The sequence below is a fragment of the Chiroxiphia lanceolata genome, chromosome 11 (genome assembly GCF_009829145.1).
Source record: "Chiroxiphia lanceolata isolate bChiLan1 chromosome 11, bChiLan1.pri, whole genome shotgun sequence".
Classification (NCBI taxonomy): Eukaryota; Metazoa; Chordata; class Aves; order Passeriformes; family Pipridae; genus Chiroxiphia; species Chiroxiphia lanceolata.
The window spans coordinates 8,848,122-8,874,372 of record NC_045647.1 but is presented as its reverse complement, the minus strand read 5'-3'; the positions used below and the strand labels follow the sequence as shown (position 1 = coordinate 8,874,372).

At 41.3% G+C, this 26,251-nt stretch overlaps 1 protein-coding gene across 4 annotated transcripts in view; it reads right to left on the bottom strand.

The window, feature by feature from the left end:
- Positions 1-3,133: 3,133 nt before the first annotated feature.
- The window catches only part of FHIT (fragile histidine triad diadenosine triphosphatase), a 551,107-nt gene continuing 527,989 nt past the window's right edge, over positions 3,134-26,251 (bottom strand). For all 4 annotated transcript variants that reach the window (XM_032699375.1, XM_032699377.1, XM_032699376.1 and 1 more), the window contains 2 exons: positions 10,958-11,061; positions 3,134-3,474 (listed from right to left, as the gene is read on the bottom strand). In XM_032699375.1, the coding sequence (XP_032555266.1) occupies positions 10,960-11,061 (102 nt within the window). In that variant the 3' untranslated portion in view covers positions 3,134-3,474; positions 10,958-10,959. The remainder of the gene's footprint in view (positions 3,475-10,957; positions 11,062-26,251) is intronic.

Here is a 26,251-nt window from a genome sequence, read left to right as displayed (position 1 = left end):
AAAAACAAAATATTGTGTTATTTGAGCACAAAGTCAAATGAGAGCCTGATACCTGGGTGTGGGTGTATATGTGCTGGGGGAGGTTAGAAGCAGCACAGAGCCAATTTCTGAAATACCACATGAAGTCTTCAAGGAGCTGACACGGCCCATTCCCAGCCCATTGATCTGTCAAAACACAAGTTCTTTTGAGCTACTGGGGTGGCATCAGCTGTCCCATGGAGAACCAGGAGCTGGTGCATCTGCATCTGGAGCAAGAACAATGCTGAACTGCTGAAAGGCAATTAACAAATATCCTCATGCTGTACTCACAGCCTTTGCTGAAAGCACTGTAGAATACCTGCCTGCCATAGTGCAACCAGATTCACTGCATGACCATAAGCCACCAAAGCTGCCTTTCTGCACATAGAAACATAATTGTGGTCAGATGAACACACTGGAAAACCAAGCAGGGATGTGCAGAAGCCGAGTGCCCGGGACCTTGCACTGCACAAAATAGCTGCTGTGTGCCAAAGTCTTTAGAGGCCATTCCTAATCTTTTTGCGCAGCTCCAGGAGTATACGTGTGTCACCAGGTGGGTGCCACGTGGTTGTCAAATGGGACTGTGCACTTGAGCTGCCTGGCATGGCAGGGACTGGATGGTGTCCTCATGAGCTGTGTGCTCCCAACAACCCGTCTGTTCTTCCGTGTGTGGGAATAACTATCCCTGAGACACCTCTTCCACAAGTGCTGTTTCAGGGCAGGCAGGGGACAGAGGGCATGTGGAGCCACATCCTGCTCCCAGCCTGCTCCTGCAAGTCAGCGAGGAGACAGTGGTTGAACCACAGCTGGTTTGCTAATGAAAATAGAGACACACAGGCATAGCCTCTGCAGCCCTTTAGAGAACTGCTCACTTCAGCAAAACAAACCCTTAGTAATTGAAAAAGCTTGGGAAACTTGCTTGTGTGTAAGGACAGGGAACGAGGGTCTGAACTGTGTAAACAGTGAGCACAGTTAGCTCTGTCCTGTTAGGAAGCCACCCCATTGGAACCACTCCACTTGTGCCATGTCCATCTGAGTCCCTGCACAAGCAATTTTTCCCATGTTTTGTGCTGTGGGTGGGGGAGCTCAGCACTCTGCAGCATCCCCCCAGCTCAAAGGCAAGCTTGGGCATGACCCTATGAGGACAAGTGATTGAGGTTGGAAAGGACAAAGCTGGTTACAAAGGCCATCAGTGCCTTCAGCACAGCATCTCCTCACATTTCCAGCAGCTGCATCTTTGCATGCAGCTCCCTGCCTGTGGAAAATTAAGTCTATAGGAATTATATAAATGATCCAGACACCATCCTAAAGGCCCAGGTCTTAAAAAAAGGTGGGGGTTTACTCCACATACTGCTGTCATGTACTTCATGATCTGCCTTTTCTAATCTCTCCTTATCTCTCACTCCAATCCTTTCTCATGTCCCTCATCTATTGCAAATTCCCTTTTTAAGCTGGAGCGAAGCACATAAATATTTTCATGCTGCATAAATAGGTTGTTTTGTGCATAATGCCACAGGAGGCTTTTTTTAAAAGCAGGACCTTTAGTGCTGTGATAACGGCCTCCTCATTTACACAAATGAAATCTTCCATGGAGCTCAGCACTCAGCAGCCCCCGTGCAAAATGGTTGGCGCAGCGCCCGTTCATCACAGCCTACAGAACTAATACAGAATATTCCATACTTAATAGGAAGCCATTGAGAATCAGGTTTGAAAATACCTTGCAAATGTAACTGATGCTCAGGTTTTTCTTTTCACGCTCCCCAGCAGCACAACTGTTGTCTTCCTTCTATGTGAAATCACAGCTACTTTAAATACTAAAGTGCAAAAGGAACACCATTTGTGTTGGCCCATTTGCCAGCATCTTTGACCGTTCTGTCTGCTCACCTTACCTTCTCTGTCACTTCTTGCTCCCTGACCTTCGTTTCCTGTTTATTCAGCCCTTGTTCAGGGTCTAAAAAGTGCAGACACCATCAAAATGGACTTTTCATTTACTCTGTGCGAAAAAAGAAATAGTGTTACAATCTGTACAGTTTTTAAAAGGACTAATGGAAGATATTGGGGGCCACACTGGGTCATGGTAAATCTTTGAATCATACTGACTTTTCAGGAGTAATATTTTAACAGCACCACAGTAAAAACTGGAATCAAATGTCAGTGATTGTGTTCTAGTGTTTCTATTTATATTTGACTAGCATAAAGACTTCAAACCAAGGGACTGAATTGCTCTGCAGCACATAGCAGAGAGAGAGTTAAGGAAAATTATTAGAGTTCATCCATTGTGCATTTTCATAGTTCTTGGGTCAGGTTGCAACCCTCTAGGACAGACTATCATGGAGCACTTTAATTTGTTCTGGACTCTGACCACACTGTGCTGTCAGGCATGCAAAGCACTGCTGGGCTCTGGTTGGGACCTGACCCTGACCTCCTCAAGCCCTCAGGTAGAGTCTGCACCATATGGCCTCCCTCAGCATGGCTCTTATTGAAAGACTTGGTAGCATTTGTTTTTCATCTTGACTTCAGGGGACACAGAAAGCTTCAGTTGTCATTTACCTGCAATTCCAGAGCAAGATTACAGATTCTGTTTTCATGGATATCTTGCAGACATTTCTTCTCTCTTCCCTCTGTTGTTTGACTTCTTCTCCTTTATTACATGTTAGCAATCAACAACTAACCCGTGGTGGGTTTCTTCCTGTGCAGGGCTCCAAACACAGCATTTCTAGCCACGAGTTTGTTCCATGTGGGTGGCTCCCACTCGTGTTGTTTGTTGCTGCAAGCAGCCATTTGTGTCAGTTTAACCCTAATATGATTACTATCCCATTAGCAACTTTACATATTAATTGTTTTGCAGAAGGGTTTTATATCACCTTAAGCTCCAGAAGCCTTGTCACAATGCATTAAAAGAACAGAGAAAAGAAAGATCTTAGGAAGCTTTAAATTTCTTGTTATAGAACTCACCTGACGAAACAGCAGCTCTTTAAGTTTATCTTGGCTAGTCTGTAACAAAGCCTTGGTTTATATGAATTGTCATATTGCTAAAAGATCTAATTTTTTGTATGACATAATAGCCCACACGCAGTAACTGAATCAAAACGCACAACATGGAGTAAACACTTTGTAATGTACCAAAACACAGTAGCTACCTGATTTTGCCAGCACTTTATTTCAATTTAGGCCGAGGGACAATTTAAAAAGATTCATTCCCAAGTATACAATTCAGAAAAATATGAGTTACTACTCAGAGCAATATCTGAAACAGTGCTGTTAGTTGTCTTAGCTGAAATTCAACCTTGATGATATCCAAAGGTCCAATAAAATTTTTCATAGAAGAATCCCATATTTGTTGAAGATAATAAAATTGTTGAGCTGCAGCTCCAGGGCCACTGAGAACTGGAGAATGAGGTCTTTCTTTCTGGGGACTTTCCTATGTCATGGGAAGTGTTTCAAACACTCTGTTACCTGAGAAATATCAAACATAACAGATTGTTACACATAATAGCATCTTTGATTTTTGTTAGTAAGCAAAATGTAAGGCTGTTTATTACTAACGACTTAGGTGCTCATTAGGATGTTCCGACAGGAGACACTGACAGCAACAGGCAAAAGGAAATGTTCAGTGTTAAACCCACACATGGCACATTTCAGCTCCTATTACAGCCTGTGTGACAGAGAAAGGGGAAAATCCTTGCAACACAACTATTTTAAAATTATTTACCAGAGCAAGAAAGAGGAGCATTTGTTTGATTTTTTTAATCTGCTTTTACAGTAAAGTTCGCTTCCAAGTAATACTAATGCCTGCTTTTCACATCGTGTTTTTCATTCCTAACTCACAAAACACCCTCCAAGAGAGGTCAGGATCATTTTACAAAAAACAAACATGAAGTGAGGTGACCTCTCTGATGTCCCTCAGTAAGACAGCACAGCCTCAGCTCTGTTGACCGCTGCTCATAGGAACAAAGGATTAGAAAGGGCATCTTGTGTCATCAAATCCAGTTTCTTACTCTTCAAATCTATTTTCCTATAATAACCTCGTGCAAGAGTCTTTGGGGCTCATGATTTCTTATATAAGTTCCTCCAAATACTCTTTCAAGACCGTCATCTCTTGTATATCCTCATCCACCCTGATCCTGTGGGGGGACTCTGCATAATGCCAAGGTATTACCCAACAGTGACTGGGGGCCATCACCCTGAAAATGCCCCCAGTCTCACATGCTGGAGAACAAATGAGGTATTTTTTGCCATGTCTGCTCCAAATTTGTGCTCCTCTTGGTGGTCCATCCTAATAAGAGACCTGTAAGAGGTGCCATGACAGACCTAGAAGGTGTTCCTGAAGCAGAGAAATAGAAATGCTGAGAGCCTGACAACTGCAGCTGATTGCAGCTGTGAAAGCTGTGTGTGAAATCCCTGCCCAAGTACAATTGCTATTGCAGCATTAACTGGAGGCTTGCAAGAGCCCCAGGTGCTGACACAAACAGGGCATTTGGGTTTACCCCTGCAATACCTGTGGTTTTGTGTAGAGACTGACGACATCCTGGCAGACAACAGAGCCTCGAGTACGCTCAATCTAACACATTTCCAACGTCCATCACCCCCTTCCTTTTTCAAATAACTACTTACTGGAGGAGTTATTAATGCCTTTCCACCTACACAGCCTGGATACTGACACTCACACAAAGGCAGGTTTCAAGCTTTGAGGTCACGTTCGAGTTGCTGGTTAGAATGTCTCTCTGGGCAGTTCTATTAAACAGCAGCTACAGCAATAGGATACCACGATACAACTCTTTGCTAATAATTGAGCATGAAATGGGTTTTTGGCTTGGTATCTTCAGTTTTGTACCTTCACTTCGGAATGTGTTTAGAGCCGGTTTCAATACCGGGGAAATGATTTCAGCTTATTAAACACAAAGCTGTTCCCCGACTCTTAGACGAGGGCACGGCCCCCGAACTCTCTGCCCGGGGCTGCATGTGAGGCTCAGATCCTTGCTGCAGTTGTGGTTGCAATTCCCCAGCCACCCACTTTGTTTGATTGTCTTTTCTCACTGAAACATATGTTTCCGATTCCGATGGCATTTTGAGCAACAGTTTCCATTGTGTGCCCCTCCTGACTGACAGTTTGATGGCAGCCTGTGAATCACTTGGCACTTGTTTTGTGAATCTGCTTCAAGGAGGGTCTGGCTGCTCAGTAAGTGCATCCTTTGGCAGCTTTGGGGGCAAGAGATTAGCACCATTTTAGCAGAGGTTTGGGTATAAAAGTACTTAAGCACAGTTGATATCATCCCTTTTTGAAGCTCAGCATTGCCCTGTACCTCAGCTCCTTTATCCCAGGTCCTGGGACACAATTTCCACCAGTTTTGCTTGGTTTTCCCCATTTTCCTCTCACACAATGTGACACACAAAGCCTAATGATGAATCAAGAACTGATCAGACTGAAAATATTTGGTATTTGATAGACGGCCCAGTAGGCCTTCAGGCTGCTGGACATGCAGGTCAAGAGAACATTAAGAGAATATTTGGCTCTCTGTCAGCTTTCTTTACCACCAGTAACCATTTGCTGCTTTGCCTTTGTGCTGTACAATCTTGTCTGTGTCTCTGGCCCTGATGTTTCTACTGGAGCTATAATTACAGGATCCAAGCAGTGCTGTACAGAATTCATGTACTCGACAGCTGAATTAAATGGACACCTATAGGGAAATGAAAGTCCAGAGAACGAGATGTATAACTTTCAGCACAGTACTACTTACAGCCTCGAAACAGAGCCCTGGAATAGGTGTGAGAGGGACATTATGTCTATACTGGCCTCCTACAAGAGGAAGACATTTCATTCATAACTTTGGCTAACTCTCTTGTAGCTTTGTTTTCATAAGAAATAATAATATGTTTCAACCAGAAAAATAATCAGCCTTGATGCTGAAGGTGGCTGTGCATTAGCACAGCACATTTGTTTGGGGAAGCCTTTTGCCCTGAGCCTTCCAGGATGGGTATCACTGCTGTACACAGTTGTTGCATCACTTCTGGCTGTTTCTATCTTCCCTTGAAGAGATAATGTAATTCCTGTGTATAAACCTTCTCCTTACTGCAGAGGTGGAGGATCTGGATGTTTTACACTTCAAAAATACCAGCAAGAGCCAGATTATGTTTATCTGTGGATTTCTGTTGATATTAACTTTCCTTGCGTCCCATTGAAATGACAAAGAGATTACTTTATATGTACTTACTGCAGAAAAAAGAGAATTTTGGGTGAAAAAGCATAGACCCTATGATCTGATCCATCTTCTCTTTGCTATTTCCAACTACTTAAAGCATAATGTCACACTGAAATGAACACTTGGAGTGCTGCATTCTCTTCTCCTGACAGATTGTTATGATGTTTTCCAAGGTGACCTTCATAAAACATGTTTCTTTTGAAACTTATACTTCACTCTCGGGTCATAATAGTTTCACACAGACAAGCAAACCACCAGCTCCTGCTTTCTAATTAATGCTTCTTGGAGGCTTTTGAGTAGGGGATATAATTAATAACAGTTAAGTCTGGAGTGCAGAGAAATCTATAGCTGATTACTAGGATGTGTATTTAATTCTGGATTATACACAAACAGCTCCTAAGTGCAGCCATGAACAGCCTAGACCAGGCTCTCTGGGAATTCCCCAGGACCAGGAACCACTTTGATTCTAATCCAGTGTAAGCACTCAAAAATTTGCCCTGCTTATAAAGTGAGGCTCTGAAATTACTAAGGGGTCTCTGCTTGCTGCACCCCTTCTCCCTGCTCCCATTCCCCACACCACAGTATCTGTTCATGACTGCATGGTGGCTCTGCTTGCCAACAGGTAGCATCTATTGCCGAAAATACCTCTGACCACGCCTGCAGTGTCACTGTGGTGCCCACCCAGGGGACGACCTGCCCTGTGGTCCACACTGCAGGTATAGCATCTTCTGGGGCAGAGCGTGTTCTCACTGCACAGCATGTGTCCCAGACCCACTCCTGGATCCATTCCAAGGTAAAGTCATTATTTTGTGGTGTTATGCAGTTTTAAGTAGCAGAAATAATAGGAGGGATTTTCTTAAAACAAGCAAAGAAGGGTGTTGCAACTCGTCATACCGGCCTAAATTTAAGGAAAGTGATGGGATTTCTCTGGTGTTCACTCTCATGCATGCAGCATGGATTGTCATGCTCCAGAGGCACTGGAGCAAAATCAGATGCAAGTCAAATTGCCAGTTTCAATTCCTTCTGGTCTGCTGCTACTAACAGTGGTAATTCCCCTGCTGAAGTCAATAGAACAGCATCTTTCCACACATACCGAGATCTTGGTGCAGAACAGGCAGCTGGGAGGTAGGATGAGTGCTCTCAAAGAATGAGTGGGGGAAAAAAGGAATAAAATTTATACTCTCTTGAAAAGCTGAAATGGCTATGTTACCCAGAAATTGCCAGACTGGGGAAAAGGGGAAGAACTGACATCAGAAATCCTGTTAAGAATGTGCAGGACACATTATTTGGAGAGATTTTTACATGAATTTGGCGTGTTGAATTACACAAAATGTTCAGATGGTTAAGCAATTAAAAGCTATAGAACACTTGTAACTCCAAAAGCACTTGGCAACAGAATATCACTGTCAACCTCTTTATGCAAAGGGACATTTTGACACTGTGCTTATGACTATTTTTCTAATGGCATAAAAGTATTACTTCAGTTACACATAAAATAGGAAAACTTCTACTGAAACTTGTGCAGCCTGGTTCTTCCTTCAGAAACAACAACACAGAGTGAAACTGCCTTTGAAGAGATACATTTTTCACATACTATCTGAAGGTTAGTAACTCTTTTAATCTTTAGCCTTTTTGCTGGCATGTGCAATTTAAAATGCACAAAACAGACTATCAAAACACCCAGCTATAGACAGTTAGAAAATTCAAAAGGCACATCTGAAAATAGGCTTGGAAATTAGGATGCTGCATCAAATCCTGCTCTTTGAGGAAGGACTCTTTCCCTGTGGATCCACCTCAAAGGGCAATCAGTTATCAAACACAGCTGACCATATGACAGCCAACACTGAATGAGAAACAGCTTGTAAAGAGGTCTAAAGAGGTCAAATCTTGGTAGTATTGAGCAAGAGAGTGACCAGCTAGGGCCAGTCTATGTTAAATATCCTGTCCCCAGAAAGGTTTTTCTCTGGGGGTGTTCAAGAAGTGAAGTCCTTCTAATGAGACGAGGATACAGTGGCAAGGGGACACAGAGTGAAAGACCAGAAACACATGCAAAACACCAATTCACTCACTGATTTCAGTTGCATCCACTCTAAGCAATTGCACATACGATTAAATTATTTAGAGATAAGCATTTTCTCAAGGGTGTAAACTTAGTGAGGCTAAATGGGTTCACTTCTTTAAGCAAGTGGGTGGATATTTTGGATTGTCTCGAGACTCATGTAGAAGCACTCAACTGTAGTTAGTTAACCAGCCAAGAGGGATCAGCACCAGCAAATGCAGCAGGGAATCGAGGGCTTCTTGCCTTATTCAAGTATTTCTTGGGGAAAAGAAAAGGTACCTGTAAGTCCTTCTTGATCAGACAGTCTATAAATACAGGTAGAAGGTGATACTGTGCCTAGTCAAGTCCTGTAGGAGTTGTGACAGGTGGTGAAGGACTTGTGATAAATGTAAGGGTAGCTGGAAAAGCCCTGAAACACAGCTCAGTCCGTCCAGGCTAATCCAGCTGAGCTGGGCTACTTTGAACAAGAGAAAATATAATAATGCATGAGGCCTTAAAAATTGCTATTTATTGGCTCCAGAACATCCACATTCAGCTCTTTCTGACTTTCCTTGTGCTGCATGAAAAAAACCTCAAGTCAAGTGGCTTTCAGGTAAACCTATAAATGGCTAAATAAATCCTTTGTAGGTGAAATACAAAAATAGCTTTGAAGAAGGATGCATATAACCTTGTTAATTTGCCAAAAGCTTTCAATCTTCATCACTTTAGAAGTAAGGTTAAGAGAGTAGATAAAGGTCGAGAAGGTGCTCAGATATACCTTTACCTCAGGTTCAGAGCCTTAAACCTCAGGAGCAAAACAATGTCACGGAGAAGAGATTGACAGTGATGCCTTGTGTTGGGAATGAAGGGTTGGAAGGACTGCCTGTACTAGGCACAATACTCTCATGATAATGATGCCAGAAAGATTTAATTTCCCAGTTTGTTCTAGGAAAGGTAATGACCTTTACATCACAGGAAACTTATCAAGAGGTCATCCACACAGACACATGCTGATTTATTTTCATAATAAATAGAAATATATGTTCAGCCACAGGAATTTGCTCGCAGGAATGAATTTACACCATCTATCCAGCTTTGCGGTTAGTATCAGTAGAGATAAAGAACATTTTATTAACATGTGGGGATTTAATTGCAATCCCTTTAAGAATCTCTAGAAAAAAAGCATTTCCACCTCATTTCTGACCAGACTAAAAAAAAAAAAATCCCCCCAAAACTACCAAATAAATAATGGAAAATAATATCACACTGGAATAGGGATGTGCCATTTTATCCTAAGTACTGCTCATTTGTTGCTGTGCCATAGATGAAGCACTTCATAATGCCTCTGCTAGTAGAGAAGAGTGCTTACACATGCATTACCTAAGGATATGCTCTTTCTGGCTGAGTAATTCATTCTTGAGGAGCATATTTCTGAGAAGGTGAAAAGTGGGTGTCTAAACACAACTCCAGCAGCCACTGCAGAAACCTGACTGTGTAGTCCAAACCCTGTTGCTCCAAACCCTGGAGGTCCCTAGGTCCCAGCTGCTGAGGACAGATTTCCTTCGTAGATGGGAATTACATGTGTTCCACAGCTTTTTCCATGCCAGTCTGCAGAACAGTTGGCACAGCCAGTCTGGCTTGAGAAGACAAGAGCATGGTCATCATGCAAGGAAAAATGGAAAGGAAAGCCTGATGGACTCCAAATGGAGTCATCCAAAACGTCACCCAAACGGAGATGGCAGAATGGGACAGGAGATGGGAGCTGCCACGTAAGTGTGCCACGCGCACAACGTGTAGTTCAGCTCAAGATTTCTCAAGCTGGGCTGCAAGCGGTGAGTCACGGGCAGAAAGGAGGGATATTTATGGGATTTTGGTTCTTGAGAGGAAAAAATATGAAACAGTCAGAAATGACAGAGAAACGAGAGTGCTGGATGATGGCAAACAACATATGGGGAACAGGGGAGAGGGAGCTTTTGGCATCCCTGCTGCAGCGCACATCCCAGCGTAACTCATATTGATCTCCGGGGGCCAGTTCATTTCTGCTGCAAGAATCTGGCTTCTGGGACTCCAAGTACAAAATGAAAAACTCTCAATTTCTAGAGCACCAGTGTTAGTGTTTGCCAAGTGTTTTCTCTTTTCTAATCCTCCCTGCAAATCTTTTTTTCTTCTAGGGCCAGTGGAAAATTTAGCAGAACAGGCAGTTTTCCAGCAGGCTTAATTTTTAAAGTTAAACTGATCAGATGATTTAAAATTTGACAGATTAAGTTAGCACTTGCTTACAACACTAGCTGGGATTTTGTATGTATAGGTGCATATCCATATCTGGTTATACACAGACCCAACAGTTTTTAGCTCTTCATAGAGGTACCAGGCCTATTTTCAGTTTTAAAACCAGAGGGAGGATATGTTAGGTTAGACACTCCTCTTAAGTAAACACTGATGATTCTGATTTCCAGATACACTTTTTTTTTTGCTGTCTGGAAATAAAATTCTCTAGGATGGTGCTGATTTGTTCAAGAAGGAGCATGTTATTTCAGCCACTGTTGGAGTGCTGTGTCCTTTTGGAAAGAACACAACCTAAGAGCTTTGGTTTCCTTTGTTCCATTCCACATATTCCCCCTCTGTCCTCAAGTTGCCTATAGAGGGAGGCTTGAGCAGAGTATTGGGTGTTGCAGGAGTAAGTCAATGTAAAAGTCATTACCTCTAATTGTCCTGAAAATACTTCTTCAGAATTGCTGCTTCAGCTGCCATTTCTTCTTCTGTCCTCCACTTGTCGGGGGAATCCTCTTTGTCATGTCGTTGCAACTTTTTGAGGGAGAAAGAAGAAAAAAAAATCTGTTAATTTTTTTTTTCCACTTTTAATGTCAAATTCAAGGCAGGTCTGTACACAAACCATTCTAACTATTCCATGTGTCTGCAGGACCTGGTGATGAAGAGGTGGAGGGTGAAGGTTACTGGTTGAGAGTGGTGACAGTTTCCCACCAGCAGTTTACATCAGTAGTTTTCAGAAGAGATAGATTCCCTCTCTGCATGCAAGTTATTAGTTCTTCATTGCCCTTGTTGAAAGTGAGAAACATCCCTGTAGAAAAAAAACCCTGTTATTTTAAGCATAATTATATTAAATTCGTGATTTATTGGAAAAAAGAGATCAAAAATAAGTGAAACATATAATTTTTACATCTAACTTGCACAATATGCCCACAAAAAAAAGTTCTATCCCGTATGCAGTAAGTGTTAAGTGATATTATCCCAAACATGATAAGTTTTCCCTTTGCCACTCAAAAAGAAGGAAGAAGCTGATGGCTTTGCTGCTTTCCTGAAGAAGAGAGTTCTATTTATAGTAAATACTGGCACCTGAGTGATTATTTGTACACATGTCCATTGAAAGAACGCCTGACACTTGTCAAGTGAGCACTGCATTTACAACAGACAGCAGAAACATTTGCTTAACAGCTTAAGTGTTGAGATTCCCAGTGTGTCTCTAGGTACAGAGCACAGCACAGAATGTATTAACAGCACCAGATTCTGAGGAACTTTATAATATCCACTTTTTGTTAATGTCACAAACAAAGTTGGAAACTAATGAATTTACACCTTTTATTCCAGGACAAATTTTTGTATAGAAGATGAAGTGGTGAAAAAGAGGAAGCAATCATGAACCTGCCAATCAAACTGCATAACTGTATATGGCATGTTTAGCAATAAACTAGGATTGTTAGCATACCTCCAACTCACAAATACTTTTACTTGTGCTGTGTTTCTCCTGTTTGGAATCTTGCTGCCAGCTATAGTCCCATGTAGTTTTACATTCTGCAGCGCAGATTTCTCCCTGCTCAGCAGATGAAGCTGCATTAGAAAGCTATTTCCTTTCATGCCAATACAATACAGTAGCTGTAGGCAAATTAAAGTGTATTACTGTTTGACTAGTAAAGGACTAATCTTCATTGTTACATTAGCACTGGGTGTGTTATAAATCCACCTTGTACAGAATTATAGAGAAAGATTTAACAGCCAGGAACTGGAACAGTGTACACACTGTCAACAGGTGCCCTTTGTGCCCACGTGCCTGCTCTCACCCAGTGTACACACTGATAGGGTGGGTGGGTACCACAGCTGACCTGGCAATGAGAGGGAGATATCAGGAAGAGCATACATCATCCTGTACTTCCCATGGACTGTGAACGCTCACACTTCACAAGAGGATGCACCAGGACAAGGTGAGTGGTGGTAAATCAATTGTCTGACTGAGGTGTGAGCTGTTTTCTGAGAAAAGCAGTGTCTTGCTCATTTGACCCAGCACCAGCAGGAGATACAGCAGGCAACAGCTAGAAGGCAAGGGAGGGCAGCCCCTGTTCCTCAAGGTCTCCTTGTTTAACCTGCAAGAATTGCTTTTAGTGACATGATTTGGCTGCTGTTCTCCCTTGCTATCCTTTTTCTGCACAGCCCAGGTGAGAGCTGACTCCAGTAGGAGACCAGTAAAGTGGGGGAGTGACTCACAGGTTCTGTTTTTTTTTTTCTAGTTTGAAGAAACTGAAGTGAGTAGTAATAAGGAGGCTTAACTTACAATGGCTGTTGTTGTTGTCTAAATTAAAACTGTGAAGCTGCAGACCACAGTGACTTCTCAGAGTTGGCAAAGGTGAGGGTTTCTTTTGCTACATAACAGCTAACCTTTAAAAATAATCAATCTTTGACTTAAGGTTAAAACAGATATATGGGGAGCAGCAATGAATCCTGGAACTTTCCTGGAATCCCAGCCTCCTTCAGCAGCCCTGGCTCCCCAGCCTCAGCCTGCTCTCCACAAAGGCATCACAGCCCTCTCGTACTGAAAAGGTGCACCCCGATCTTGTGGACACACTGAGAAAGTCAAACAACCAACTGCAACACTCAGTAAGCCCCAAATTCTGTGAAGCCAAACCTGTTGTTGTATTACAGAAATGTCTCAGAACATTAACATTAACAAGAGGGTAAGCAACCAGATCAGCGTAGCTCAGATAACTCCAAAAGGAGAGAACAGGATGAGAAAGCATGAACAGCTCTTTTAGACAATATCCATTGTGCTAACTTTTTCTTTTAATATTCTGAACAAGCACCAAGACACACATTAGTCAATTCTCTAATCGCAGTTGCCCAGCAAATTACCCACTGTATCTGCTCAACATTCTTCAAGCACTAAGACTCTTGTTTATAACTTAGAACATCTTTTTGCCTTGCAGTACAAATAAATGCGCTATTTCTAAGATATGCCCTTCTTCAAGCAGATCATTACTGATGTCTGACTTCTTGGGCTTCCTGATAAATTATCCTCTTCTTTCACCTCAAGCAGAAAATGCTCTTCCACCGATAATCTATGACTGTCAGTCTTGATTACATGTAAACAGTGGAGCTCTTTGAATATTTCTGCTTGCGAAAAGTGTTCATTTTCTCACTCATGTCTCCCAGTGTGAGATGCTGGCAGACCTGACAGCTGTGCTTTATGTTATTTTATTAAAGTTGCTACTGCTGCAGAATGGTCTATGTTTTTATCACTGCAATTCTTAAGGGAAACACAATATTGTTTTATAGCACATTCACATTGGGGAACCTCTCCTTCTTGCCCTTTGTGGAAGAGCCCAGAATTCTCAACACAGCAGACTGTAGGGGACCTGGATCTACGACTGGCTGTTGTTTGAAGTAATATGCATATTATGGTTTGTTCTACTTATGCCATAACACCACGAGAAAAGCAACCTGTGTAAATATAGAGTACTAGCCAAAAGTACTGGGAAAAAGCTTTTATGGTAGTTAGAACTATTCTCACTGCCCATGAATATTTACAGTTGATAGTTAACAGTTTATAACCTTCAATGCATTTAACTAAAAGAAAAATTACAGTGATGGAGGATAATTACACCAAACTGCAGCAACATAACAAAACTCAGCTGCTTCAGCTATTATAAAATATAATATTATCAAAACCAGCAGCTAACAAAAAAAGAATGAATATTTGCCAGCAGCTTGAACGAGAGATTAGGCATTACCCAGCTGCTGGTGTTCATTATTACCAATACACCTTGGGATACACAATCATCTTTTCCATACTTAAATCCTACACTTGGGTGAAATCTGCAGAGTGATATTTCAGCATGAGATTAACACATGAACCATGAGGAGGCTGAAACTCTCATCTCTCCTCTCCAGTAGCAACCCTTTTCCAGAGACTGAAGACAACCTCCTCCAACTCCCTTATGGCCCCAGAGCCACGATCAACACACCCCACAGCACATCCCTGCCCCTCTTCTTGCACAAGCATCCACCATGTGGGAGGAAAACTCAAGGGCTGGACTGGCTGTACCTCCTAAGAGCCTCCTCATCCTGGTGATGAGTAATGACTTCCAGCCATCTAAGCCTCCTCTTGTACTGCTTTTATATCAACTTAACTCCTGAATAGCTTCCTTTGCCCACTTCTCCATGGTCTTGTCCTCCTTGCTCTTTTCCCCCAGTGCTTTCTTTCCCTTCACTTATCTTTGTATTTAGCTTATAACCTCCTAGGAAGACTTCATTTTCACCTCTCCCACAATGTAATTAAATACATTTGCTGCCATTATCTGTGCCTCCCGCTATGCTCCAGCCTTTTCTCACTCTCTGCTGTCTTGGTGAAGGGACTGTGAGCTTTTTTGTGGGCAGCCCCTCTGCCAGTCTAAGCCTCCTGCCTCCATCCCATTTACCTTCAGTTGTGGCTCAAGTCTCGACTTGACTAGCAATGTAAAATGAAAGATTAATGGATGAAACACAGCAGTTTCACAAAGCAACTTCTCAGGGATTCTGCAATCACGTGGCCTTATATGTCCCAGTTTACCTACCAAGGGGGAAATCATTGCAGGAGCTCCCAACCCAGGGCATGTGCCAGTTGGGCATCCTCCCTGCAGCTGTTGTGGTCAGGGCCCCAGGAAAGGCAAAAACACAGGCAGAGGACAAGTGTGGCAGGCCCCCCCTTGACCACATGAGGGACCACCTACAAGATGTATTGATGCAGTGCTAGAGGCCTGTCTGCCCCCCATCAGCTGTTGTGGGATCAAGACCCCTTTCCAAGCCTTTCACCATTGCTGCCACTTGCAGCCTGAGCAGCTCTGGCAGTTCAGTGCTTTCCACATCTCTGGGCCCATCTCTATATTTAATTACAGCTACAAAACTGCTGTAATTTAATTGCTCTAATTTACAGTGAACACTGCAGAAAAAAACACATCCTATAATTTTCTCATCTGCTGACTTTGCTTATGATTCTATATCATACAGATATCTGCATTAGCACGAATCAGAAATCCCTGATTTTGGGGCGGTTTTTACTTGCTGCATTAAATCTGAATTATTTAAGGAGACGAAAAAGAAGCCTAAATTGTCTGCCTTCTCTATGAGACAATTTTTTAACTATCTACTGGAAAATCCTTCTCCAATTGTTTTACCGCTGCTGCATGAAATATGCTGCTACCTCACAGCTGCTGCTATTATTGCTGCAAAGCATATATTCCATGGGAAACCTCAGTTTATCAAAGCTGTGTTTAAGAGAGTGATGTTTTTTTCCCTCCTGTCGACTCTTTGTCATAGTGACTGCAAATATTTTTTTCAGTTTTATTGTTGTGCTTTGGGGAAAGACTTGGACCTCACACTTCACATGGACATATGAATAACTGCATCCCTTTTTAGCAAAGCACTTAGGTGAAGAGAATTTTGTGAAAACACACATAAAGGTTAAGTAAAACCCTTAAGGGTATGTGTTTAAGTGCTTTGCTAAAATAAACTCTGCAAACCCTAGTTTCTAACAATTCTGAATACAAAAATTATAAGAAAAGAGAATAAATATAAAAGGCATCTTAAGAAATATGCTTTTGAAAGTATAAAAAACGAGCAAGCCCACAAGCAGAATGACAGTTGTGTAGAAAGCACATTTGCCATTTGGTGAAATATGTAGATTTCACTCTGAAGAGCTGAGATGTTGACAAACTTCCAGTTTGGCTCCAACCGAGATAAAATTCTTGGAAAGTGAGCACATTACAAAGGAGATGCTTGAAGGAATATCCACTGGGGTAAGAAGTCCTGCCAAAGGCTTGGGGAACTGCTATTTACAACCTGATATGAATCCAGGCAAGAATATATAGAAGTGTTTAGATACATTTTCACCATGCTCATTATCCTCCTAGTTAGCAGATAATGTTAGAAACACCTCTGTAGTCTTTCTCACCTGGGAAGAAAAGGTAGATTATTGTGGGGAGGTTCCTAATGACATTGGCTACAGAGGGCTGTCTGCTCAAGAGAAACGTGTTGCATAAAGACCTGGGTAAGAAATGGCAATGTCATCAATGCGATAATGTTGGAGGAAACCTTATCCGGAGTTCACAGCCTGCCATGCAACATTACTCATTTGGAAAAAGGCTATTTTTAATCAAGGAAAAGCACTTTAATCAAGGATAGAGTCAGTGATTCAAAAATTTCATGCAGGTGCATGTATTACTTGACTGAAAGCCTCTTTCCAGAAGGTCAGAGCTGCAGGGAGATGTGCATGTCCCACTCCAAGAGCAGAGATAACCTCGAGGTGCCTGTATCAGGTTGATGTATTCTGGCTCCTGCTGCAGGGAGTATCAAAGTATCAAAGTCAGAACTTCCCTTACTGATCTTCTTAACTTTAGACAAATATTTACTATACCCTGAGCACACTCAATAAGATTCATGACGTGCCAAGGAAGACACATGTGTGTTAGGGAGGTTGATTTGGTTTATTTGCTTTCTTTGTCTTTTTCCGACAGCACAAAGGATATCAGCTGCAGGTCCTACGGCATCAGCACAGAACAAGTTCACTGCACAGGGGAATATGAGCATGCCCCCACCTCCTGGGGGATGTTTCTCTGTTCTCACTACATCTCTGGGTCTTGCAGGAAGATCCCACAGCGGTCAGAGGAGATCTCTCCTTCTCTGGGGAATTATCTTGTTCCTATTAAAAAAGAAATCCTCACCCTCACCAACACTTTCCAAAATTAAAATGAAAACATTCCATCAATGTGTTCTGGAGTAACTCATCCTCTGAGTCACTTTCTCCACTGATTGTAGGAGGATTTCAAGGAGACTTCAGATGTCTAAAATAACACATACCACGTATTTGAGGCGAACCACTGGGGTTTCAAAGCCTGCTTTTGTCTGTGTTTCTCAGGAGACCCCTCACCCGCCAACAGACCTTCCCAGGATCATCCTGTCTGCTTTCCCTACAGTGCTCAGGATCATGGCACTCCTGGATAAAGCTACATCCCCAGGACAGGCTTTTTCCCCAGGCATCCCTCAAATACTTCTTTAGCTTTCAGCCTTGCACATGCAAGGCTACCTCGCCCCCGAGATTGCCTCCCAGGGATTTAGGCAGCCAATACCCTCTAGTAAGTAGGTACTAAAATAGGTTGAGGAATAAATTGCTCTCATTTAACATTCACTCAAAAAAATACGGCTGCATTTATTATGCAGCATATTGTTTTATATACTGTTTTGTTATAATAAGTCATGTTTAAAATGTCATGACATTTAAAACTACAGCAGTAAGAGGGAAATGCTGAAAAAGAGCAAGATGATCAAAAAGGATTTGAAAAATCCTGGTGAAACTTTATGGGCCAAATACCCTCATTATAGTAAAAATAAAGTCACAAAAGAGCTTAAAACTCGTCTATGAGAAACACATTGTAGAGAAACTCACCCTGCCCCTCCAGGTCTCTGTGTCACTGTGGTGTCCCCATGTCTGTGGCAGGGGGGTGAGTGCCACCACCAGCTGGGTGGAGGGAGCTGGCTGTGGCCAAGGGACTCAGGCACCTGCAGAAAAGCCCTCTGGGTGCTCTGAATCCCCTTGCAGGTTTAGACTTTCTCTGTGCTGCCCTTTGCCACTGAGCCACCACAATACTCTGGAAAACTCTACTGCATTCACCCCTGGAACTTGTTAATGCCATTTGTCTCAGTGAGGAGCTGGATTTCAATGTCTGCGCTAAGTCATGCAAATGAACTTTACATATAATATAAAAGCCTACTTTAATGTGGCTTCATAGCCTTTGAGGAGACACAGAGCCTACTACATCTACCACTGATGATTCACATGCATAATGGCACATTTTCACTAGAAAGTCGTTTAGTATTAAAAAGAAAATAGTGCAGATAAAAGGAGTTACTCTGTTCCTGCAGATTCAGTGTTCTTATTTTCCATCAGATCTGGACCCATATGCCAGCAACCCTCACTGCTGCTTCTGTGCTCCCTCACACCCCTCCAAGGGAAAAAACAACAACAACTGCAACAACAAAACAGATGGCAATGCAACGAAACATTAAACCCTATCCCACTACCTGAGCCGTACCATGAATATTTCACTGAGGCATGGGGTAGAAAAGACAACAAAATGACCTTTTCTACCATCTTAAGGGATATTTAACCTTGTAATTGCTACAGACACACTGAAGACACAGAGAGAGAGAGAGACAACGACTATTTAAAAGAAGCTGTGTATATTTTTAAAAACTAGTGTCTCAATGTTCCCATTACAACCTGCCAATATGAATGACATTTACTTTTGCTCTGAGAAATGAAAGAAACTCTAAAAGACAGACTGCATTAAGACTCTATTGATATTCCACTGACCTAGTGATATAAGAACCAAACAAGTTTTGTGAAGGGCAAATACCCCAGAGTCTGTAAATTCATCTCCTAAAGCAGCAGTAGTAAAAGAAAAAAAAAAACCAACTTCAATGTGTAGAATATTTTAAAAACCCCGTGGAGATTCACACTTCTTGCTGTTCTGATGGCACCAGACCCATATATGGGAGCAGAATTGGAGATTTCAGATGTTCAATCACCTCTTCCAGTTTTTCCAGCTGGTTAATATTGCTGGAAAACTCATGGAGGAAGTTCCCTTAAGAGACATCATATGAGGTTTCACCCAAGTTACTTTTTTCCATATTGCACAAACTTCACAAAGACATGTCACCCCTAGCAATATATGGTCCCAGATTCTGTTTGGGATGGATGGACACAGGAGGTGTAAGCTCTGCAAGAGGTCCCTGCATTGCCTTCACAGCATAAGTGGAAAGACAGGGCAAGAGGAGGGAAAGTGAGGAACAGTTTGATACTGTGCAAGCAGACTCCTCATCCCTCAGATGAATCTCTGAACTCATTCACTAAATCAAATTATAGCAAAAATTCACAGATATGAGGCCCAATACAGGAGTCCTTACTTAGAGAAACTCAAACTGGGATAACTGGGTTTTCAGGGAGTGGAGGGGCACAGGCTGCCTTCACTTTGAGAGGGAGGAATCTATTTGTTCCTCTTCCAAGCTGCAGTGTTGCCCTTCTGTTGAAATTCTTTTTCTATGGAATAAGACCACAGTTGTATCCACATAATGCCCACACAGAAGAGCAAGGATGGCATAATAGCCTGGGAATATAATATTCTACAACTAATTTAAGCGAAGAGACTGTGAATTTGGGGAGAATTAATTTTAGCTGGATATATGTTGCAGTTAATTAAGGCTGATAGCATCTCCTAGTAGAAAGGTGGTTTTGATGAAAATTCATTGAAAGTCTTACTAAACTGCCTAAGAAAAAACAGTTGCCAGTGCCCATGCCCTCCCAGACATTCCATGTTTCTCTATAGAAATCATGAATTGATAGCATTTGCATAACAATTATTATTTAATACATAGAGTTCAGCATCATTACTTTTGCACAGAATTCATATTAAAGCCTTTGAGCACAAATATTTGAGAAATATTCATCTGAAAAAGTAACAGGAACTTTCTTAGTTTGCAATATTTTTGCAAGTTCTGTTCTGGTGATGATATCCTGGCAGCAGAGCACCACCTTTTCTTACCATAATCCAGAGGACATGATTCAGAGCTGCAGAAAATCCCATACTGCAAGAATGGGCAGAACACATGACCATGGGGGATGAAGGGTAAAAAAAAGGTACAAAGGCAGGAAAAGTAGCCCAAACATTCCCAATTTTCAGAGACAAAAAGTAATTTTGTTTGCTTTCAGTTCAATCAGTTTGTTTATGCCTTAAGAAACAATGAGATCAACGGAAATGAAAGCAATTTCCAGCAGATATGAATAAAACACGGGGCTCAGCTGAGAAGAGGTTGTACACTGCTCCAGAAGCACAGTCAAATGCTTGTGGATTAAATGCTGTGAGAATGGATCACACATGGACTTACTTCATCTCAATTTGCCAGACTAGGAATTTTCAGGTTTCCCATTCCACCTTCAGGAGGGAGTTGATTGGGAAATGGGTTGTATAGTTATGCACACTGTGGAAGACTTGAAAAATAATTTTGTTTATTTAGACACATTTTGAAGTCAGAGCAGGGCACCTTGCAATCAGTACTTCTTCCACAGGTCTGCTGCTACATTTCTCTCCTTTCTTTAGGTCTTGTTTCTTTAAACTATTCTTCAAGCAAAAGTCACAAAAATTATCACGTTCTCAGTCTGTTTCAGGGTTTTCCTGTGCACATACTGAGGTGTATGAAGGCACACAAGCTCTCCTCATTCATCCTGACCCATAATCACTATTACATTTAATTGCAGAAGACACTGTCTTCACAGCTTTATTTCTCATATGACATCTTGTGAATTGCTTTTAAGAAAAGCCATTTACACAACTTCTATATATATGTAAACTAGTACTCTAATGTCACATTCTTGTTTGCACATACCCATGTATTCACGTCAGCTAGTCCTAACGCAAAAGCAAATGGCCCTTCATGTATTTCAGTTAGGAAACAGTAGCATGGATTTTCATAAAACAAAAGTTTGACTGATACTGTGCAAAATCTGTTCCACTGAAAAATTGGCATCTCGCCCATCATATTCCACAAAGTTCAGTATCTTTGTCGGTGCTCATCTACTTGACTTCTTAATTGTCTGTGTTCACTGGCTGTATCAAATGGAGTTTTCTTTTTGCTTTTGCTCAGTGCATATTACATCTTTTAATCGGTATATATAATTACTTACCACAATCTGCCATGCCAGATTTTCTAAGCATTAGTCTAATTAACTTAAGCTTGATAATTATGTTTCAGATATCATAACAGTACGCACAGAACTTGCAGATTATGCTGTTGGCTTAGCTGTTTTTCTGATAACATTTTTCTCCTATTCTTGCTTTTCAGTTTTTCCTTTTGCTTTTTCTCTTTCTGTACAGGGTGGGAGCACAAGCAGAAAGAGAGGGACTGCTGTTCTCTTTAAATGCCTCCAAGGTTCTCCAAAAGCAAAAGCTGGCAGTTTCTAATAACAAGTCATCAAGTAAGTCAACTCAAATGAGACTAGATCCATAATGCAAGGATTTCTCCTTTTTAAAAGAATAAAAAATAAATATGTCGCTGAAGAAAGAATCTTGAGCTTCCGATAGCAGAAATCATAGAGGATTCAAGCACAAACCTGCAGCACTTACTGGCCAATCATGAAAGTACTCAGAATTTCCACAGGTCTCCAGCCTGAGCCACTCTAATTATACGCCTGTTGGCGACAGGCTGCCACCAGGGAGGCAATAAATAAGTGATAACATGCGTGGGACCTGGCACACGTACCTTTCCAGCACAGAGAGATCATCCTTCACAAAGTGATGCAGGCCATCTGGGCACATGAAATATGCAAGCCTGAGACCCCAGGTAAGAGTAAATAGATGCAGAGGACACTTATGTCACAGCAATAAATAAAGGAAAGAAAAAAAAAATAAATCTGTGACAGGCTATAGATTTGTATTTGGCTTTCTGATGTAAAGCAGCATTTCTGTTCACTTTTGTCCAACTCACTTTGGTATCCTGCATGATTTGATTTTCTTTCCTCCTGGATGAGGGAATGGACACTGTGTCCCACCACATCTAATGGCCTCTGTCTGGGGGGAGACAGGGCAAAGCCAGAAAGACCAGACCTCCTCTCCCTGCTTCCAGAGACCATGGATCTGTCTTGTTGACTGGAGTGCAACAAGCCACCTTCAGGTCCCAAAGGCACCCAGACCACAGTTTGGGTACTTGGCTGCAAACTCACTCATGTTACATCTGTGCCAAGAGCCCATTTGTTAGAATTTTGGGTGCAATGGTGCATAAGTGTTTTCAAGTCCACACAGAGAACCACACCAAAGACTCTGCATTTACTCTGTGGTTATTGGTGAGCATTTAATCAGCTATAAATCACTGAAAGATTGCTCAACCGTTCATGTTGTAACAGACTTCATGGATAGAGATGGGGACAGGCAGTTCTTGCTGAAGTTCCCCTCATTTCAGCCCTTATTTTCAGATGATTGAAGGGCTGTCACCCTTGACAGAAAACATTATCAGCAGTCAAGGAAGTAATCAGGGTGACAAGTACATAAATAAGCATAGCATAAATTTGAATATTGGTAATTAGCATTTGATTCAATCAGACTAAAAGTGTTAGACCACTGTAGCAGTGATTCCTTATAGAAAACTATTTAACATTCCAATTATCTTTAATGAATTAACCTCAAAGTATGGCTGAGGTGCAACATTCTAAGAATCCCTTTGCTCATCTACAGTCCACTTGCAACTAATTTCACTTCACAAGCCTACCTCAATTAACATTTTTCTGTATTTCACACATCAGTAACTACAGTACTGAAATATACACTCCTTTCCCAAATTTAATAGCTGAGATACTTTCATTTTTTTTGATTCTACAAATGAAGGAAAATCATTTCTTGCTACTATCTCAAACCAATTAAAATTCTTTTTATATTGGCTTTGCATCTTTTCAATATATATATGAACCAAGAAGTCTTACATTTTTCACATAATAATTAATTGGAATTGATCTGCTATGCAGCACTCTAAAGACAAAGGGGTTTACAATTAGCAAATTTTAATGTTTGGTTTACATTTTCCATTGCTAGAATTTTTAAAGAATGCTTTTTTGGTTGAAGGTTTTGTATCAGGAAAGAAAACTCAGTCAGTACAACTAAACTATTTGAATTTAAAAAGAAAAAACAGGAAAAAGTGCAGATTTATTGATAGGCCTGGAAGGAGAACACACTGCCTTTTTTGGCCACTATGCAACTATATTTTAAAATAATTATTTGTGTAATTAAAGAAAAAGTTTGTATCATACACCTCCTGTATTTTGTAGCACTGGGAGAAGGACAGATGGCCAAGTGCTGGGTCTCACAGAGTTACCAAAAACCTCTAAGATAGGTTAGACTAGTCAGTGGCTTCACTATCTGCATAGCAGGGCAACTGCTGGGCCTCATGGCTCTTTCCTTCTGCTTTTCTTGGGTTTCCCTGTGAATTGTAGAAAAAGACACAGTGCCATTTAATATCATTCCCTCTTTAAAAGGGAAACACGGAGAAGAATCTCTTGCTTTGCACCGTGGTTGTGGTAAAAGGAGCAGCATTCTCGAACAGATTATAAATCTGACATTATTTTCCTTTTCACTCCATGTTTGCAGCATTATTTTAGCATTAAGAGAAATGAACACACATGTAAGATAACAGCATCCACGCAGCAATATGGCATAGCTGTTATTCTTCTTACAAGCATCCAATTTAATTTTATCATCAAATACCACACAGTACCAGTTCCTATGTTCTATTCTGTACTGATTTTAACGTCAGTGTAGAGCTAAGCATTTTGGACTGTGCATATCATCTAGAGCTCACTGTGGAGAGCATTCCAGTAGAGAGACATGTGGGGATACAGTACATGACTCCTTCTCATACCAGGACTGTTTGATTTTCCTCCTCCAGCTGAAGCACCCACGTGATGCCACAGAGCTTCACTGTCATTCCTTCTCTGAGCTACTGAGTACTGTTATAATGAAGTTATGCAGATATGGACACAGACATAAAAAGTCTTGCCTATATAGATACACAAATAAAGTTTGTTTTGTATATTAATTTTTATAATAAATAGGGATATGTATGGTCTATTTGGTTACACGAGCAAATCCGTGCCCTGAAAGACGATGTTCTCATTAAGTGAAGTTGCAAGCTCCAATCTTATCTGAAGTGCTGTTTGCTTTGCTGGCAGAACAGCCAGCATGCTACAGAGCATATCTATTTCAGTATTGCCACTCAAATTAAGACCACCCCATAATAAATCCTGAAAGCTTAAAAAGAATTTTTAAATAAGCCAGTAAGAGGAGAACATATATTAAAAATCAATAACTGCTTAATTTAGCTAACATGATAAACTAACACTTTAAGATGGAATAAGTCTTTTCTTATCACACCATTTCTCTCTGGTTTTTTATCTACTCTCAGAGAATACTGAATGTTGGAACATTTTGCCCTTACCTGAATTTTTACCAGCCCTTGGTTTTTTATCACGTGCAACACTTTGGAAAGTCTAAATAGTAGTAAAAAATAAAATCTCTGCTAACATCCTATTTCCACTACTACTATTTATAACCAATACCACACTGCATTTAGGCATGATTCTGTTCTTATGTCAAAACCCATCTCAAGCCTGATTTTACTCATGCTCTTTGTCAAATGTCACTGGGCTCCTAGAATAGCTCTGGCTCCTTCAGCCAAGCTGGGGAGAAATTCTTTACATCAAGGACTTTTATCCCTGAGCAAGTGTCCAGGACCAAACCTTTGCATGGAGCTCCACCTGAGCCAATGCAGCCTTCAGACTTCTCCCCACGGTTTCTCATGACTTCAGTGCCCAGCCAGGGCCATCCTGAATCCAGGATGGAAAGCATTGGTAGGACCATCAGCTGCCCTAGAGCCAGAGCAAGCCTGCAGGGCAGTAATTCACTGCCTCCTATCACAGCTTACTGGCACTGCTACCTGAACTAATTTCATATGTACTTCTTTAAAAGTTTGCTTTAGATGACAGTGCCCAGCAACTGGAAACATGTCAGGAGAACGTGCCTTGAGAACATCAGAAAAGCTGTACCTCTCTTAGTGGTTATTTCTGTGGCACAGATCAAGTCAAGAGTTTCCATCCTTTCAACTCATCTCTGGGGTTTTGGAGCATCAGTAAAATTTGAATAAATCTATTTAAAAAAATAATAATAAAAAAAAATTCCCAGTTCACAAATAAAAAGCCTCCTGAAAATTATCATTGCAAAGCATCTCATGTTCATTCTTTAATAAAGGGAGAGGGAAAGGCTAAAGATAAGCTAAAGAAAGCAAAATAGCGTGTGCCAATTTGCTGCATACCACGTGAAGACAGATCTTATGCTGATTTTGGCACCAGTAGAAAAAGGCTATTATCTCCAACTCCTCTAATAAGATCCTAGGAAGGAAGGACATTCTCTCTAGATAACAAATTTGTCAGTAAATCAGAAGCTGATTCATGTCCCCATTCAGCAGTGCATTTAAGTTCTCAATGCTGAGCGTGTGCTTAAGAGCTGCTTGAACCCACTTAAGCTGACCACTTGCTTAAATGCTAAAGCAGGATTGCACTGAATACCTGTAGGCACATCTATAATTAAAAAAACCTTCTGAGCCTAACAAGTATAGCTGGCTGTGTTACTCATTGTCCACATTTGAGGGTAAGGACTCCTGTTTTAATTAAAGTGATGAAATGAAGATGTCTGAATGCTCACATATTACAGCAGTGAGCACAGCATAGAGCAAGAAATTAAGTCATAGTGTGAGTCAGAAAGCTGCATGTAAAGTTGGATTAAAACTCGGGAAAAAATATGAGAAATTAAATTCCTCATGAAAATGTTATTTGCTAGTTCAAACCCAAACATTCTGACAAATTTTGGAAAAACAACATTTCCTTTATTCTTAGTGTCTTCTCTTGCATCTTCAGGAACTTCTCCTGTTATCACACTTCATGCTGTCCTGTTGCAGTTGTTGCTAATGAGAACCTGATATTATCTAAAAAATATAGAAAACATGCATGGTGCTTAAGGGGGTAAAAGGAGACCCAGCAAGGAAGGATCACATCCTGCAGTGTTTACTCATAAGCATTTCACTAGCATGTCCCTTGACCCACAGTGATAATTGGGGTCTGCAGGTCTTCCATAATTGTGAA